Raw genomic sequence first — 17,587 nt, 5'->3', positions numbered from 1 at the left:
CTCCAAAATTTATGTGAGAATTAATGCACCTAAAAAATTGCAAAATATCGACTTATCGATGCGATTTTTTTTCTATAATAACAAATTAGCCTTTTACTATTTACATATTTTATTAATTTGATCTTAATTTTAAAAAAAAAATCAATAAATTTAATCTTCAACTTTATATATTTTATCAATTTTATCTTGATTCTTAAAAATTTTAAAAATAATTTCAAAATAAAGAATTTTAAAAATTTAATTTTCAATAAAAATTACAAACAAAAATTACATTTTGAGGCACGTTATTAATGCATTATCAGAAAATTACATGAGAATTAATGCACACATACATAAAATAAATAAATAAAAAGTGAGAATTAATAGTGTCCTATTTATTAGTATATTTATGTTTTAGTTACTTAAGTTAAATTTTTTTTATCTATTATTAAAATATAATATTTTAGTCATTTTTCTATTAAATCTTTTATAGAATGTTGGTGTGACTTAATAACAAATTTAGTTATTCATTATTTATAAATTTTACCAATTTAATTTTAATTTCAAGAAATTTAATAAATATAAACTCCAACTTTACACGTTTTATCAATTTACTTTTCATCTTTAAAAATTATATATATAAATTTATAAAAATATATACAAAAATATAATATTTATCGAAATCTTTTTTATTCTATAAGTTCATTAAGAGTAGATATTTTTTTGATACAATATCTAATGTTGCCAATATTAATGTCGAACTAAGACTCGACACAAGCATAGAGGTGTAATTTTAACACGCCTTCCCAAACCAATTTAGTGCCTTGTTGGGAGAATTAATGCACTTGCATTTACACACACACAAAATGTGAGGATCAAATTCCCAACTACCATGGGACCGCCATTATTAACCTTCAAAACCAGATTCAAAGTTCGTCACTGAAACCCACAATTTTCCCGAGAGCATCCAAACAAACAAAAAAACAATCCATCTTCAACAGCTCAATCATGGGTTCATCCAATGATTACATTCACATCGTAATGGTTCCATTCATGGCTCATGGCCATCTCATTCCATTCTTAGCTTTAGCAAAGCAAATCCATCACCAAACTGGCTTCAACATCGCCATTGCTAATACCCCTCTTAACATCCAATACCTCCGTTCAACTCTCCGAGGAAACCCCATTCCCGGTATCCATTTTTTGGAGCTTCAATTCAACAGTTCCGACCATGGGTTACCACCCAACACAGAGAATACGGAGAACTTATCGTTAGATCTCATCGGTAAATTCTTTGCTTCATCGGTTTATTTGAAAACTCCGTTTTATAATTTGTTAAAAGATATTGTTAAAAAACAGTGCAAACCACCTGTTTGTGTTATTGCTGATGTGTTTTGTGGGTGGGCTGTTGATGTTGCTAATAGTTTAAACACTATAAACATTGCGTTTTCAACCGGTGGTGCTTATGGCACTTTAGCTTATGTTTCGTTATGGACTAATCTCCCACATCGTAGAACAGATAATGAAGAGTTTAATGTGCCTGGATTCCCTGATAGATGCAAATTTCATGTTTCTCAACTCCATGAATTTTTGAGAAAAGCTGATGGGACTGATTTATGGTCCAAGTTTATGCAACCACAGATTTTAAGCTCTTTTAAATCCTTTGGGTGGTTGTGTAATACTGTTGAAGAGATCGAACCATTTGGGTTGGATTTATTGAGGAAATACATCAAATCCCCTGTTTGGTCCATTGGTCCTCTTTTGCCTAAATCATGGTTAATCAACTCATCGGCACCGGCATCGGTGAGACAACATGCAGGGAAAGAGCCAGGGACATCACCTGAGAAATGTGTTCAATGGCTTGATATGCATAGTGATGATTCAGTTCTATACATTTCATTTGGTTCACAAAACACTATTAGTCCATCACAAATGATGGAACTAGCAACCGGGTTAGAAAAAGCTGGGAAACCGTTCGTTTGGGTTATCAGGCCACCGCTTGGTTTCGACTTGAAAGCCGAATTCAAACCGGAATGGTTACCGGAAGGTTTTGAAGACCGAATGAGTAGGAATAACCAAGGGCTGTTGGTGAAAAACTGGGCACCCCAACTTGAAATATTGTCGCATAGATCAACCGGGGCATTTTTGAGTCATTGCGGGTGGAATTCAACGATGGAAAGCTTGAGTCAAGGTGTGAAAATCATAGGGTGGCCATTGGCAGCCGAACAAGCTTACAATTCGAAGATGTTGGTGGAGGAAATGGGGGTCGCGGTGGAGTTGACAAGAGGGGTTCGGAGTAGTATTTCGAGCGATAAGGTTAAGGAAGTGATTGAAATGGTGATGGGGAAAGAAGGGAAAGGAAGGGATATGAAGAGAAAAGCTCAAGAAATTGCAGAACATATAATGGCAGCTGTTAAAGATGAAGGAAATGAAAAAGGGTCTTCCATTAAAGCATTGGATGATTTTGTTTCAACCATTACAACAGCAAGGAAATAACCAGATCAATGTCTTGTTTTGAGCTTATAATGATTGAATTTTGTAGTTTTTAATGAAGTGTTCTATCATTTACTTTTTATAAATTTTGAGCTTATGATGAATTTCTTTTTACTTTTAATTTTTACATTTAGTTTTACAATCCCAAAACTCAGATTTTTAAAAGAAAAATCTAAGCTCAGATTTAGCTTGACCCTGGAGCACCGACACCAACCCTACTGCCTTACGCCCACTCATATGCTAGATAATGTTGTTTGAATCAAGCTAGACTGGCCAATCAAATAAAAAATTGGTTAGGTTATCAATCTAGAGACAAACATATAAAACTAATTTATTTAGGTAAAAAATTGATTGAATCAAACAATTGAATCTAACTTTTTAATAATTTATTTAAGTCGATTGAGCGAACCAATCAAGTTGATTGGATTGATTAAATTAATAAACTAATAATTTGACTAATTTAACTATGGATCCAATTTTTAAAATCTTATATCTTCCCTGCACCTTTTGCCAATGGACATACCTTGTTGTAACGCCTATTAGCTCTAAGCCATTATCCTGTTGTAACACCTATTAACTCTTAAGTCTTTATTGCTTGTCCTTACACTTTAAACAAAATCCTCTAAAAATAATTAAAATTTTAATTAAATTAATAATAAAAAATATGAATCAATTGAATTCCTTGAATTGTTTATTTTATGGATCTTTCTCATTATATCATTTATGGTCTCTTTTTAATTATTTAATGACATTTCAGTAATTTTTTTCATATTATTGATATATAATTTTGGTAATTTTTTTTACCATGAAACTCGAACCCCGAATACAAACTTGAACCCTAAACATTGAACTCCAAACTTTAAAGTTTAGAGTTTGATGTTCGTGATTTGAGGTTCAATGTTCAGGGTTCAAATTTTAAGATTTAAGGTTTAGAGTTTAGGATAAAAAATTACCAAATTTGTGTATCAATGACATGGAAAATTTGTTGAAATGTCATTAAATAATTAAAAATGAACAATAAATAATATGGTGAGAAAGGTTCATAAAATAATTTTTCCGAGATTTAATGTTAAAAATGATTATGTGGCAACTTAATTAATTTTTAAAAAAAATAATTTTACGATGATTTAATTGATTTTTAATTATTTTACAATAATTTTATAGCACTTAAGCCTTAAAAAAGATTAAAATTATAAAAATTATTATAAATTATAAATTTGAAAAGTGCATGGATAGGACTAACAATAGACTACTCATTATAAATTATTATAAATTAAATTTTTTGTAAATTTTATTGTTACTTATTGTACTTTACAAAAGTTGTGGATTTTGTTGAACTCGGATTTGGATCGGACTTTACAGAGGTGACATTGTGAGCAGCGTGAAGCTTGGAAATTTATTATGCGATGGTGTTGAGTTGGATAAGATAGACTACTAGTAAGCGAAGGCGACGTTCCCGGCAGTGCCAAGCCCTGTAACAAGCTAGAGTTCGACAATATCAATGGTTTAGAGGAACCTATAGGCGCCATTCCAAGATGTGTCAAGCTCGGCAATGATGAACCATTAGTACGCAAAAACAGTTCGATCATAGTTAAAGGCAACATTCCTAGTAGTGCCAAGCCTGATGTTGAGTTCCATCGTTGAGGGAAATCTATAGGTGCCATTGCAGGCAAAACCAAACTCGATTTAGAGTTTGAGTTTGACAATGAAAGTCGATATGAACCCATAGGTGGTGCGCCGAGTTCGAGACCGGTGGAATATTAGTAGGCAAAGATGGTTTATCCGGTGCATATGGATGAGTCGAAGTCATAGGTGCCATAGCAGGTTGTTTCAAGCTCGACATTGAAGTCGATTTAGTCGTAGAAACCATAGGTACGATTGTTGGTTGAGCCATTGGAGCCATTGTGGACTCTTTTGAACTCAAAACCGGCGGTTGAGAACTCGCCGTAAAAGGCTCGGCAGGTGATATAGACACAAGATATGGAGCAGCTGCTATTTCAATGCCAAAAAGTATGAAAACTGTTAATACGTGAATTTGGTCCAACTCGATCTATGAACACATTTATTTAATTTAATACGGTTAATTTTTTTTTAAATTAATTTTAAATTATTTCATCCATCACAAGGCAAGATAAAGACCAGACACCGACAAAAAGACAGATAAGAGAATTTGCAGACACAGATGTTTGCTAAACAAATGACTACTTGTCTCTTCTTCATGGACCATTTCATTGGATTAGTAAATAAAATATAATTTACTCAAATATATAAATTTACTTTTTTTAGAAGAAATATACTCTTAATATACTTAAATTAAATGCATATTCATTGGAATATCACAACTTTGATACTAGCTAAAGTCAAAATATTTAAGTTAAATTATGTTATTAGTCCCTGTATTCTGTGTAAGTTTTAAATTTAGTTCTTATGCTCTAACTTGGTAAATTTTAGTTCTGTATTTTTTAAATTTTAAAATTTTAATTTTGACCTAAACTGTAAAAGTTAAATTTATTAGGTCAGATTTGCTATTAGTGCCATACTATATGTGTAAGCTATGGGTTTAGTCTTTGTTTTCAATTTGATCATTTTTAATCTCTATATTTTCGGATTTTGAAATCTCAGTTATGAATTAAACGGTAACTGTTAAATCAATTAACGAAAAATACGTGATTTTTTTTCGAGTGTTATGTGAAAAGCGCAAGCTGATATTGCATTACATATACAATAATATGTTTTCGCATAAAATTTTGAAAATATCATATTTTAATTGCTACTGTTTCAGTTAAGAATGAAATTTTAAAATTCGAAAAGTACATAGACTAAATCTATAATTTATGCATAGTACAGGGACTAGTAGCTAAATTTAACCCATATTATATATATCACATCAATTGCCAACCAAATCATTGATGCAATGGCAAAAACCTTATCAAATTTGTTTTAGGTTTTATTAGTAATTTGGTCCTTGTATACCTCAATTACCGTATTAGTCTTTAAATTTTTTTTAATAAGAAATTATACCTAAACTATTAATTTTGTCTAATTTTATAAAAAAAATGATAACATCCAATAAGAACATGCCATGTGTCATATTCTTATTGGATGGTATTGTAATTCTTTTTAAAATTGAAATAAAATTGATAGTTTAGATATAATTTTTGACCAAAACACTTTAAGGATCAATCTGAAAATTGAGATATAATTTTGGGATTAATTTACTAATGAAACATTTATTTTATTATTTCCATTTCCTAAGATCCGTTATCGACGGTCCAATTCTTTAATTAAAAAATACATGATAATATAATAAACAACAACGCGTTTTCATAAACTTTATAATAAGCATTAATTTAATATAAAAAACATTAGGTTATATTAAAAATCATAATATAAATAATGTCACACCTAATTTGATTAGTCTCCCCCAACTTACACTTCTCTAAAAAGGGTGTTGTTGCATCTAAATTATCTCCCCACCATGGAAATAGGGTTTTGTTTTTCCTTTCAATTCTAACTATTTTCTCGAGGATTTTCTCACCATACAAACAATCATATTTTGTATTATTTGATTTCTAAAAAAACTTAATTTCTCCTTGCCTTCGATTAATTTTTTACCCAATCAAAACATACATCTCTAGTTCCTCTTCGAAACCTGACAAGGCACCGACGTCGATATCGATATCGGTATTGGCATCTTTGTTGGAATGGATGAGACGGAGTTGAAAAGGGTTTTTCAAATGTTCGACAAGAACGGAGATGGAAAGATTACGAAGAAAGACTTGATCGAATCATTGGAGAGCTTGGGTATCTTTATTCCCGAAGGTGACTTAATCCAAATGATCGAAAAATACGACGTCAATGGCGACAATTGCATCGACTTCGACGAGTTCGGTGAGTTGTATCAATCCATCATGAGTGATAAAGATGAAGAGGAAGATATAAAGGAAGCTTTTAAGGTTTTTGATCAGAACGGAGATGGTTACATTTCCATCGATGAATTGGGGTCCATTTTGGTCTCTCTAGGGCTAAAACAAGGGGAAAAGGCCGAGGATTGCAAGAGAATGATAATGCAAGTGGATGCAGACGGTGATGGTAGGGTTAATTTTAGCGAATTCAAACAAATGATGAAAGGAGGCGGTCTCAGTGCATTAATTTGACAAAGGGATCAATCTCCGACAAATCAATACAATCTTTGTCTTCGGCTTACCAACCAATCGATTGTTGCCAACTGTCACTCAAACTCATAGTACGGAAATCTATATGAGGGTGCAATGGGATAGGTGATGTTCTTTTTTAGGGGTTGTAAAATTTGATTTGGGATAGTGTATAAGTGTATATTGATATATATATGTTTATTTAAAATGAAAGGCAAAATTATTCGGATTTGGAATGAGTGCTGATTATGAATATGTATTTAATAAGAATATGATTTATATATATATTTGGAGTATTTTTATCTTATAAACTATACTTGATCGATATCGTTAACTAAATATTGTTAAAAAAAATAAAAAGTTTGAATAATATAAAACAAGAGTCTTTGATAGCTTGTTTGATTTTAAAAACACATCTGTGTTCAATTTTTTTCTTAGTTATAACTAAAATGTTCATTTTGAGTTACATAATGGGAAATGATAGTACTTTACAATCCGATAAACATAGGCATGAAAATTCGTATATCTGTATTGTATTATTGTGCAATTCTAACACATTGATAATTTACCTTATATAGATTTTGATATGTTGATATATTCATGTCGTTTTTTAGTTATATTCTCATGTCATGTCCGGATTAAATCTTAACCTCCTTTTAATAGTAGTAGGACTTGGTGTTATTTTGTAGAACCACATGAAGGTACCACAATTCGAGTACAAAGATGGTGCCTAGATCTTTTACGATGAATATGAAAGGTGAGTATGCTTCATCATGTGTGTGATGTCTTCTCGTTGATCCGAAAGAGATGGGAGGATTTTGGCTTGTCGATTAGGATAAGAAAGGTTATTGCGTTAGTATTCAAGGTAAATTGGGTCCTATTGGAAAGTCAGTGTCGAAATGTGTCATTTTCATGTATATGTTGGCCTCTTCCACTTAAGTTTCATTCATCATATCTAGCGTATGATTATCAGTGCCTCATACTAAAGCCTAGATTAGTTGCTATTTTTCGCACTAGGTTTAATAAACCTGATTATGGGTAGGGTCGTTTGGCTTGGCCTAAAGGTCTATTTGAAATATGGGAGGATTTGGACAATAATATAAATCTGAAAAATGGGTTTGAAAAAAAAACCCTTTTTTTAAACGGACCGGGCTTTGGGTAAGTTGTTTGTCGTTGTTTTGTTGTCAATTTGTTATTATATTACATTATATTATTGTTATTGTTTGGACATTATATAACTCTTGTTTTATTGTTAATTTTGCTACTATTTTATAGACATTTTCTTGCTAAGTTGTATCTATATTAATGTTATTTAAGTATAAAATTTTTTAAAATTTTATTTTTAATTTATTGATAAACATTTATTTAATGTTTTTAGTGTATTTGATATATTATTTTTAAAAAAAATTTATATAAAAAATAATATAAAAAAATTAATATGAGCGACCCGTGCAAAGCTCGGGTTCTAACATTTTTATTTGGATTGGGCTTGGATAAAATTGTAGATCCATTTTCGAGCAGAATCCGAGCCTAAAATTTTGTCCAAATCCGACCTAACCCATGATTAGCTCTAGGTTTCCAATGCAAATACATAAGATGAGATTGACAACTAACAACGCGAATTAAGATTGTATGTAGAGTGATTGATCGTTTTTCTATTTTGAGAGGAAACTTTTTTCATTTAACAAAAGAATTAAATTAACTAGCAATCGATGAATATAGTGGTAAAATTTATTACGCTCATAATTAAATTTCAAATTTTAAAGATGACATTATTAAAAAAAAACAATCAGGAAATTCAAAAAAAATACATTTCATAAATTATAAAACAGATATTGATATTAATTACAAAAAATAAATTATTTAGGTACTTAACAAAATTTTTTTAATATAAATTCCCTTTAATTTTTTTAATTATATTTACTTATTTATCTTTTTACAGTTTTTATTTTTATTTATAACAAAATAATAAAATGAAATCAATCAAATGGAGATTAACTATTAAAAGAATGAATTAATAATTTTGTTTTGGTTTTTAGCCTCTTCTTAATCAAATTTAACTGAAAATAAAATAGGAACTTACTTAAATATAATTAAATAATAAATATGTATTTTTTGGTGAAAAAAAAGTAAGAATTTTCTCCAAAAATGGAAAATACCAAAAAAAATAAAAAAAAAAATATTTAATGATTAGCCTTAAATACTCCAAAATATTCACTTAAAAGCCTTTTTTTTCTTTTTTCTCTTTGAAATTTTAAATGCTTTTTTTTTTATCTCAACATGTCAACCACTCTACAATAATAAGTGAAGAAGGAGAAGAAGAAACTCAAGTAAGTTTTTTTTTATATATTTTAAAAAATAATAATATTTTTTTCCTTGCTGTTGCATTTTAGTTTCTTCTAATTCGATTTTGCGATTCAACTTTTTCCAAATTTTTTAGATTTATTCCTGAAATTCAAATTTGAATTCTTTTTAGTGGTTATATATGCGATATCTCCCTGTTTGTTTCTCGAGAAAACCACTGGATTGTAGCTTAGTTAAACGGAGTAAATCGTCTTTTTTTTTTTGTATCTTTTAGCTGCCGCTAAATGTACTAAGCACCTTTTTGGTTCCTTGGAAAATGCACGGAAAGTATAGGGAATTGAAAATTTTTTACTCTTCAGATAAATAGAAAAAAAAATGGAAATAACTTGAAAAGAAGAAAAGAAAATTCGGGAAAAACTTGGCTCGCTTGACCTAACCAGTAACCAGAAATACTAAAAGTTCTTAATTTAAATTTTTTATTCACTTTCTTTCCCTGTTCCCAAACAGCTAAAGGAAAGAAAATGTTAAATTTAGCTTATGCATATATGTATATACATATGTGCGCTTGTGCATGTTCTTTTGTGGCCAGCAGGGCTGTAATAGAGTCGAGCAGAGCTGGAACAGTCAGAAGCTCGAGCTCGATTCGAGACTTGATGCTTGAAGCTCAGTTTGAGCTCAATTGAATGCCATTATCTAAGCTCGAGCTTGGCTCGATTTAAGCTTGTTTACACTGTTTATATACTCAAACTCGAGTTTGAGCTTGAGTCCATTTGCATATACAAATTTTTGGATAAAGTAGTAAAAGCTCAAGCTTGATTAAGTTAACGAGTTGCTCAGATCAAGTATTGAGATACTCAAAGTTGGCTCGCTCGATAGCTCGAGCTCGACCCAGCTTGAGAATGACTGAATTGAATTTGATCTTTTTTCAAGTCAAAAGCATTGTCTCACACTAGTATTTGTGGGTGTATCTAAGCTCGAGTTTGACTCAGTTTGACTCAAGTTCGAGCTTGAGTCTGTTACATATACAATTTTTTTGGATTAAGTAATAAAAGCTCGAGCTTGATTAAGTTTGTGAGTTGCTCAAATTGAGTGTTAAGAAACTTCGCTCGTTCAATAGCTTGAACTCGACTCAGCTCGAGAATGACTGAATTGAACCAGAGCTTTTTTTCGAGTCAAAAGCATTGTCTCACTTACACTACTATTTGTGGGTGTTTCTATAAGCATTAAATGTAAAAAATTGCTGGGTTTCTGTTCAACTTACTATGTGATTTTGATCACTAAATTTCGAGTCAATAAACGATATCGGATTTGTAAAATAAGTTGTTATTATTACCAGTTTTCTGAAGCTTATGTTTATGATATTGAGTACCATTGTGTGCTTTTTTTCGCCAAGTAAATGTATAAATTGTGCTAATGTTTGTAGACCATCGTATGTTATCGGCTATTTGAAAGCCGATAACTCCACACTTCCAGAATGCTGATATGCTTACAAATTATGGTTGTTTGTGTTTGTGATTATTGGCATATGATAAATTGTTTTGTCCTGGTTTGCAGTGGAAAAGGAGAACCTCATGGAACGTATCGTGATAACAGAAAGTTGTATCAAAGGTGAATCCGGCATCAGCGAAGCTGACAAAAGCAAAGAAGATAAAGTTTTAATCAGAGAAAGTTGTTTAGATGGCGAATCTGGTGTAACTGAAGTCGAAAAAAGCAAAGAAGAAAAAATTCTAGTTACAAAAAGTTGTGGAGGAGATGAATCCGGGTTATGCAAACTCAACCTAAACCAAGAACCATATGAGGGTATGCTATTTGAATCCATGCAAGCAGCAAAAGCTTTCTATGATGAATACGCTAAACGCATGGGTTTTTTAACACGAATTATCTCGTCCCGAAAGTGTGAGCTCGATGGATCGATCATCCATCGTCGACTTGCATGTAACAAAGAAGGTTTTAATCAGAACAAACAAAAGAGTATTCGTGTTCGGGTTCGAAAGCGAGAGAGCAAACGAGAAGGGTGCATGGCGAGGATGAACGTGAAGAGAGAGAAACCCGGGAAATACATAATCACGAAATTCGTTAAGGAGCATAATCATCCTCTTTTTGTTACCTCAGGAAAAGATCAACCATATACTGTAAGTTATTACCCTCCATTTTTGGTTTGAAAGAATTAGGCTGATATTTCTTACTGTTCTGCTTTTACTTGTTGGAGAGATAGAGGATTGTTATGTTGCTTCGACTATTCGTTTTTCTTGAAGTACATGTGTCCTGAACTTACGTTTGATGCTTATCTAGACACGGGTAGTCCTTCAAAGACCCTCCAAATACGTGAAAATCCTAGAAAAAATTGAATATATTTGTACATATACATATTTGAGTCCCATGAACGAAAAAACCAGACCAGACCTGTCTGTTCAACCTGTTGAAGTTGGTCGGTGGTTCAACTATGTATGTTGAATCGGAAAATTAGGGAACCAGCCAAAACCAGTAAAAACACCGGGAACTAGGAAGCGAAACCCGGTTAAAAACTGGTAAAACCAGATTTTTTTTTCAACTTTGAATTCTTTGAATTTATTATCATCTTAAATTTTCAAGATGATTGAGCAGTCCGGTCAAATATGGAATCAAAAGTCCAATCGGTTGGACCTCCGGTTTGGTTTTTTCAACGTTGCCTAGTACATGCTTATAAATTAAATCAACCATGTTCTTTTTTTATGCATCAGGATGACAAAGATAAGAAAATCCAGGAATTATCATCCAAGTTGAATCAGGCAAATGAAGAATTAGTGTCTTGTAGGGAACAATTATGTGCATTTTTGGCCTCCATCGAGGAACAAGCAAACCAGTTATCGAAAAAAGTCGAGGGTGTGGTTCGAAACATCAAAGAAGTTGAATCTAGAGATCATCACAGTCATAATTTGGAGCATTCATGGTGTTCAAGATAATGGAGAATTATGTGCCTTTTTTGGCCTCCATCGAGGAACAAACACACCGGTTTTCAAAAACGATCCAGGGTGCCATTCGGAACATCGGTGTGGTTGAATCTAGAGATCATCACATCCATTATTTTGTAGCATTCATGATGTTCTACCCTTTGATAAATCTCTAAAAAGGGTAAGTAACTTCTCGCAAGTATATTATTTTTGTTGTGTAGATCTCATAGGTTTTGTACATTGGTTTTATGCTGTTAATCTTTATGATCAATGAGAGATCGGGACACAAGATATTTATACATATATATTTAATGTATTTCAAAAGTTTTTAGAAATTTATGTTGCCATATTCGGTAAAAGTATCCAGAGTTGAATTACATTTTGTTCCCTTTAATAAAATGAGCAAATTAGTCTTTGTATGTTAGATTAAAGAATAAATTAGTTTTTCTATTAAAAAACGGTTATTGTACGTCAACATAAGATACACGTGGCACGTCACAAATCACTATTTGATTATTTCGTCAGTCATGTTAATTTTTAACAATACAAATGAATAAAATTTTTGACAAAAATTATTAATTCACTCTCTACTCTAATGTGTAGGGATTAATTTGTCTATTTTTTATAAAGAAAATTTACAATTTGACTCGTATTGCAAGGACCTCCATGACACGTTTGCCTCTCATATTCATATTTAAATATGTATCAACATGAATATTTAATGAAATATAAAAAATCAAACATATGGGTTTTGCCTAGGATTGGATATTATTTTTTAAAAGTGATTATATTAATTAATTAAATTTTATGCATTTATTTAAAAAAATTTCATAAACCCAATTTAGCCCTTGGAATTTTCACATTTGGGCAATCAAATCAAAGTATGTTTTAATTTTTTTTTATTCCAAACCAAAATAAAGCAAAGTCACATTTTAGGAAAATTATTATGAAAGCACTTATATTAAAACTCAAATTGTACTTTTGTCATTCTATTCAAAAAAAATGGGTAAACTAATCTATATAGTTAAATAAAAATAATAATTCATTTGTACTAATAAAAACTGATATTACTGATGAAATAACGTACCATAATCTAGTATTAAAATATTCATTTGACTTTTAGCATTTCTGCATATAATTAAATTAAAAGATCCAATTCTTTAAAATTTTTAAAATCTCAAATTTAAATCTCAAAATGATTCGTTAACTCAACATTCTTAACCTTAGCATTAAAGTTTAAATCTTGAAACGATTTGTTCACGGGTCTCGTACTCGAATCTTAGAATGATTTGTTAACTTGAAGGTTTCAAGTTTGAATCTTGGATCAATCCGATAACTCGGTCCGCATAATGTAACGTCTAACTAGATTTCACTCAACAAATATTAATGTTAATGTAATAATAAAACAATAATTATAATGCAAAACTTAAAGGAAATATAATTTTGAGGTAATTATAAAAGAAGAAAAAAAAAAGTGAAGTTTCAAGCTACCAATTCCAAATAAACAAATTCAGAACATGATTTACATATTCAGACATATTCATCATAATACAGAGTTAAAGTTTGTTCTTAACTTTTTTGCCTAGTAAAGTCTACTACAAAACAATATAATTAATACATGAAATCATTTCTGAATCTTCAAGATCCTGATCCCAACACAATCATGGAAACCTGGTTGGAAAAAAAAAACATGTAGCATGTTGTTGTAAGGAAAATATTTGGAACTTTAATCAAATCATTAACACTATATAAATGCTAAACTCGATTAGATTTGATCATAACTATTGTTACTCGAACTCAAGTGAGAGTATCATGTACGAGTATGTATATGACACGAGTATATTTGTTTCCTTTTAAGTTTTTCCGTGTATTTGGAGATTCGTTCAAGGGTTACAACACATATCCATGTCACTATATGGGTGGAACATGTGTATAAGAAAAACGAGTAGGAGAAACATGGCTGATGATACAATGGTACCGATAAGCATGATAACATATGACCCGATGAAAATAATATATTTCATAGGCGCATGAAATCTACTAGTGCTCTAGGTTTGGCGGTAAAAATACCATCGAAGCCCTTATACTAAATCAAAGAGCAAATTAGTCTTTCTGTTAAAAATTGTATTCATTTTTAGCATGATGTACACATGATATGCCACATATCACTATCGGGTTATTTCAATAACCACACCAATTTTTAATTGTACAAATGAATGAAATTTTTAACAGAAAGGACCAATATGCTTTTTGAACTAATGTAGGGAGACTAATTTACCCATTTTTTAGTAGAGAGAGCAAAATGTAATCTTACTCCTAGTACAGGAACAGGAACTTCAATTTTTCTTTAATTACCCTAGACTGCCACCTTATCCGACACAGCTTCGAACATAGTTTTGAGGACATGACCTTCTAAACCCCTTTCAAGTACATGGAAAAGCCTTGGAAAAATTGAACGTGCCTGTGTTAGACACATACTCATATTCGGCACACATGAATCATATTCGACACACGTGAATCGAGAACAATAGGGTTTTACATTTAGTAAATACGAAACTTTGGAAATTTGAAACTTAACCATTTGAAACTTTCTAAAACAACAAAACCATTTGAAACTTTCTAAAACAACAAAATAAAGATTAAAAGACCAGATAACATCTATACCTTAATAGGAACTTGCATTTAGATTCCTCATTCCAGAAGAGCACTCAAGTCACCCAACTCTTGTTTCTCTCTCCAGATTGCGTGCACCTCATCAGTACGAAACCGTTGGGTGAATGTTGATTCCTCGAGTGGTGTTGAGTACCCATGAGCAAAGGCAAGGAGACCTGTATATGCTATCATCGCTCCATTGTCGATGCAGTACCTGTCATCAGTTGCAAACAATCTCCCACCTCGTTCGGAACACATTATTCGCATCATCTCTTGTAACCGCTCATTGCAACCCACACCACCAACAATAAGAACATCTTTCGAGTCACAATGAGCCATTGCTCGTTCCGTAATCTCCACAAGCATTGCAAATAGAGTTTCCTGTAATGTATTGTAGAATAAGTTGAAAACCATATGATACAGTGCTTGTAAAAGGATCCTTGGACACTTAACCTAGTCTGAATATACTCTCGACGTAAACAACGAAAAAGGGTAATTCACCTGAAGGGAGTAGCATAAATCCGCAGGGGTGCATTCGTTATTTTTTAGCTTCTCCTCGGCAGTAGCTTCGATGTAGCTCAATATTCCACTAAATGAAACATCCATCCCTTTGACCACGTATGGAAGATCGATAAATTTTTCACCTTTCTTTGCTAGCTGGAAATGGAGAAAATCATATCAGAAAAGTTTAACGGAAAACTGGAAATACATTAGGCTGTCTGAGAAAAACTTTATTCCAACAAAAGAAACAATAAACAAATCTAGTAATATGGAAATGCTGCTAAAAGCATCTAATTTGTCTCAAAAAGAAGCCCGAAAACATCGACTAAATGCTTAATCAAGCTTCAGGAAGACATATCCGAAATGGCTGAAATCACTCAAAAGTATGAAGCGTGCACTGCATTATCGACCTAAAAGTATTCAATCAGTGGCAAAACAGCATAACAGTAGATGACTGCAACAATGTTTACGAACTTGAAAAACATGATATAACGTCTTTTAAAGTACCTGCTCGATGTTATATCCAGGACTTGGATCGTTCGAAAGGGTTAAAACACGAGCAAACCGATCCAAGCAATTCCCAACAGCAATATCAATAGTCTCTCCGAAGATTCTATATCGTCCTTCACTATACGCAATAACCTGAGTATTCCCACCGCTAACATACAACACAACAGGATCATCGGCCCCAGTAACAATCCTTCCCATCTCAATATGCGCAACACAGTGATTAACCGCAACAACGGGCTTCTTCCATAGCAGTGAAAGAATCCGAACGACAATTGCGGACACTTGTAATGGTGCACCCATACCCGGACCCTTAGTGTAACAAATACAGTCGATTTCATCGGGGGTAATCTCAGCTGTTTTTAAAGCCGATTTAACCAATGGGAGCACATGTTGGAGATGGTGTTGAGCAGTTTCACGTGGAAGGAAACCTTGGCCGGGTGGAGTAATGTAGGTGTGACGTGGGTTCGATAAAATGGTGCCGTCTAATGTTACAACACCAATACCGATTTTGTTGGCTGATCCTTCGAAACCAATAGCTATCATTTTCTTCTTCATTTTCACAGATATGTAATGTGCTAAGTACAAACCTTTGAAAATCAAAACAAACACAAATGATCTTTAATTAGCAAATAAGTACCGCAAAAATTATACAAAAATTCACTCATCTACAAATATTTTAATCATTTATCCACAATTCCACAGCACACCCAAAAACACAAGTTATTCAATTAAACTGTTCATTTAAAAAAAAAAACTTTATCCTTTGGAGCCTATAATTTTATTAAGAAAAACCTTAAATTTTTAGTCTTTTACATATTCCACCAAAAATTAGCAAATATGCACCAAAATAAACTACACAAAATTCACTCTTCTAAATATATTTGAAGCATTTATCCACAATTCCACAACCAAAAAGCAAGTAATTCAAGAAGGCTTTAAACTAAACTGTTCATTAATAAAAAATATATAAACTTTATCCTTTGGAGCCTATAATTTTATAAATAAATAAAAACCCCTTAAATTTTTAATTTTGTACATATTACTCAAAAAATTAGCAAATAAGCACCAAAATAAACAACACAAAATTCAATCATCTACATATATTTGAAGGCATCCAAATTAAGAAAACAACATTTATTCATAAATCCATCTCCAAAAAGCAAGTCATCGGAGAAAATTTTAGTTAAAACTGTTTTTAAGAAATCACTTCATCCTTTGGAGATTCTACACGAGAAACCCACCTTAAATTTCTATTTCTTTTGTTACAAATTCAATCCCTCTTGCCCTTAATACACAATACCCAAGTTTATCTAGGATTGTGTTTAAATTCTTTTAATTTTATAAGAAAACTTACCTATTTTGATTCAATAAAGAAAAAGAGACGCATGAAACTGAACTTACCAAAGACGACCAGAGCTTGATGAGAACCTTAGCGCCCAAAAATATGGCTGTGGCGGCGGAGCGGGAAGCAAAAAAAAACGGCTACTGACAGTGGAAATAAAGAGAGAGGGAGAAAAAATGAATAGAATAGGGTTTCTGCTTATCTTTTCCCGCAACGTTTGAGTTCTTTATGCTTTTTTTTTGTCATAAATAATAATAATAATAATTCTTATTTTACATTCTACATTTTCAAAAATAATATTAACAAAAGTAAACTAATTTATATAATTTTGCTTCAAGAGTAAAAAATGAGAAATTAAAAAAAATATGATTTTTTAAAATGAAATTAAATTGGTAAAAATACATCTTTTCATTTAGTAAATTCGTCCCTCTAAAAAATATAAGCAAATTAATTCTATCAATTTTGAAAATGAATAATTATGGATAAATTAATAATTGTACATATTTTTTATTACTATAATAATAAATTTAGCCCTTAGTTTACATATATTGTCAATTGATCTTGATATAACAAATTTAAACCACAATATTTATACATTATGTCAAATTAGTCTTGATTAAACAAATTTAATCAACATCCTCAAATTGACAAAATATATAAATTTTGAGGGCTAAATTTATTATTATACCAATAAAATTATTATACAATTACTAGAAAAATAT

General features: G+C 31.5%; 4 protein-coding genes across 5 annotated transcripts; 3 read left to right on the top strand and 1 right to left on the bottom strand.

Moving 5' to 3' along the window:
- The first annotated feature begins 763 nt into the window (after positions 1 to 763).
- LOC107927493 (UDP-glycosyltransferase 92A1) lies at positions 764 to 2,576 on the top strand. Of its 2 annotated transcripts, XM_016858572.2 has the most exons (2): positions 782 to 1,264; positions 1,499 to 2,576. In XM_016858572.2, the coding sequence occupies exons 1-2, from the start codon at positions 988 to 990 to the stop codon at positions 2,473 to 2,475; spliced, it is 1,254 nt and encodes a 417-aa protein (XP_016714061.2). In that variant the 5' UTR covers positions 782 to 987; the 3' UTR covers positions 2,476 to 2,576. The 2 variants fall into 2 exon arrangements, with proteins under 2 accessions (XP_016714060.2, XP_016714061.2); XM_016858571.2 differs by having other exon boundaries at positions 764 to 2,576.
- A 3,341-nt stretch (positions 2,577 to 5,917) lies between these two features.
- LOC107927424 (calmodulin-like protein 7) lies at positions 5,918 to 6,909 on the top strand. Its single transcript, XM_016858469.2, has one exon. The coding sequence runs from the start codon at positions 6,177 to 6,179 to the stop codon at positions 6,627 to 6,629; it is 453 nt and encodes a 150-aa protein (XP_016713958.2). The 5' UTR covers positions 5,918 to 6,176; the 3' UTR covers positions 6,630 to 6,909.
- A 1,943-nt stretch (positions 6,910 to 8,852) lies between these two features.
- Positions 8,853 to 12,195, top strand: LOC107927341 (protein FAR-RED IMPAIRED RESPONSE 1). Its single transcript, XM_016858407.2, has 3 exons — positions 8,853 to 8,956; positions 10,485 to 11,062; positions 11,651 to 12,195. Coding segments are annotated over exons 1-3 (801 nt in total). The 5' UTR covers positions 8,853 to 8,955; the 3' UTR covers positions 11,873 to 12,195.
- A 1,140-nt stretch (positions 12,196 to 13,335) lies between these two features.
- LOC107927497 (probable tRNA N6-adenosine threonylcarbamoyltransferase) lies at positions 13,336 to 17,099 on the bottom strand. Its single transcript, XM_016858576.2, has 5 exons — positions 16,925 to 17,099; positions 15,521 to 16,110; positions 15,014 to 15,169; positions 14,525 to 14,893; positions 13,336 to 13,531 (listed from the first exon to the last, which is right to left on the bottom strand). Exons 2-4 carry the CDS (start codon positions 16,076 to 16,078, stop codon positions 14,552 to 14,554), a joined length of 1,056 nt encoding a protein of 351 aa, XP_016714065.2. The 5' UTR covers positions 16,079 to 16,110; positions 16,925 to 17,099; the 3' UTR covers positions 13,336 to 13,531; positions 14,525 to 14,551.
- Positions 17,100 to 17,587: the final 488 nt, after the last annotated feature.

The sequence above is a fragment of the Gossypium hirsutum genome, chromosome A02 (genome assembly GCF_007990345.1).
Source record: "Gossypium hirsutum isolate 1008001.06 chromosome A02, Gossypium_hirsutum_v2.1, whole genome shotgun sequence".
Taxonomy (NCBI): Eukaryota; Viridiplantae; Streptophyta; class Magnoliopsida; order Malvales; family Malvaceae; genus Gossypium; species Gossypium hirsutum.
The sequence above is the reverse complement of the archived record's forward strand: the minus strand, read 5'-3'. Positions and strand labels throughout refer to the sequence as shown.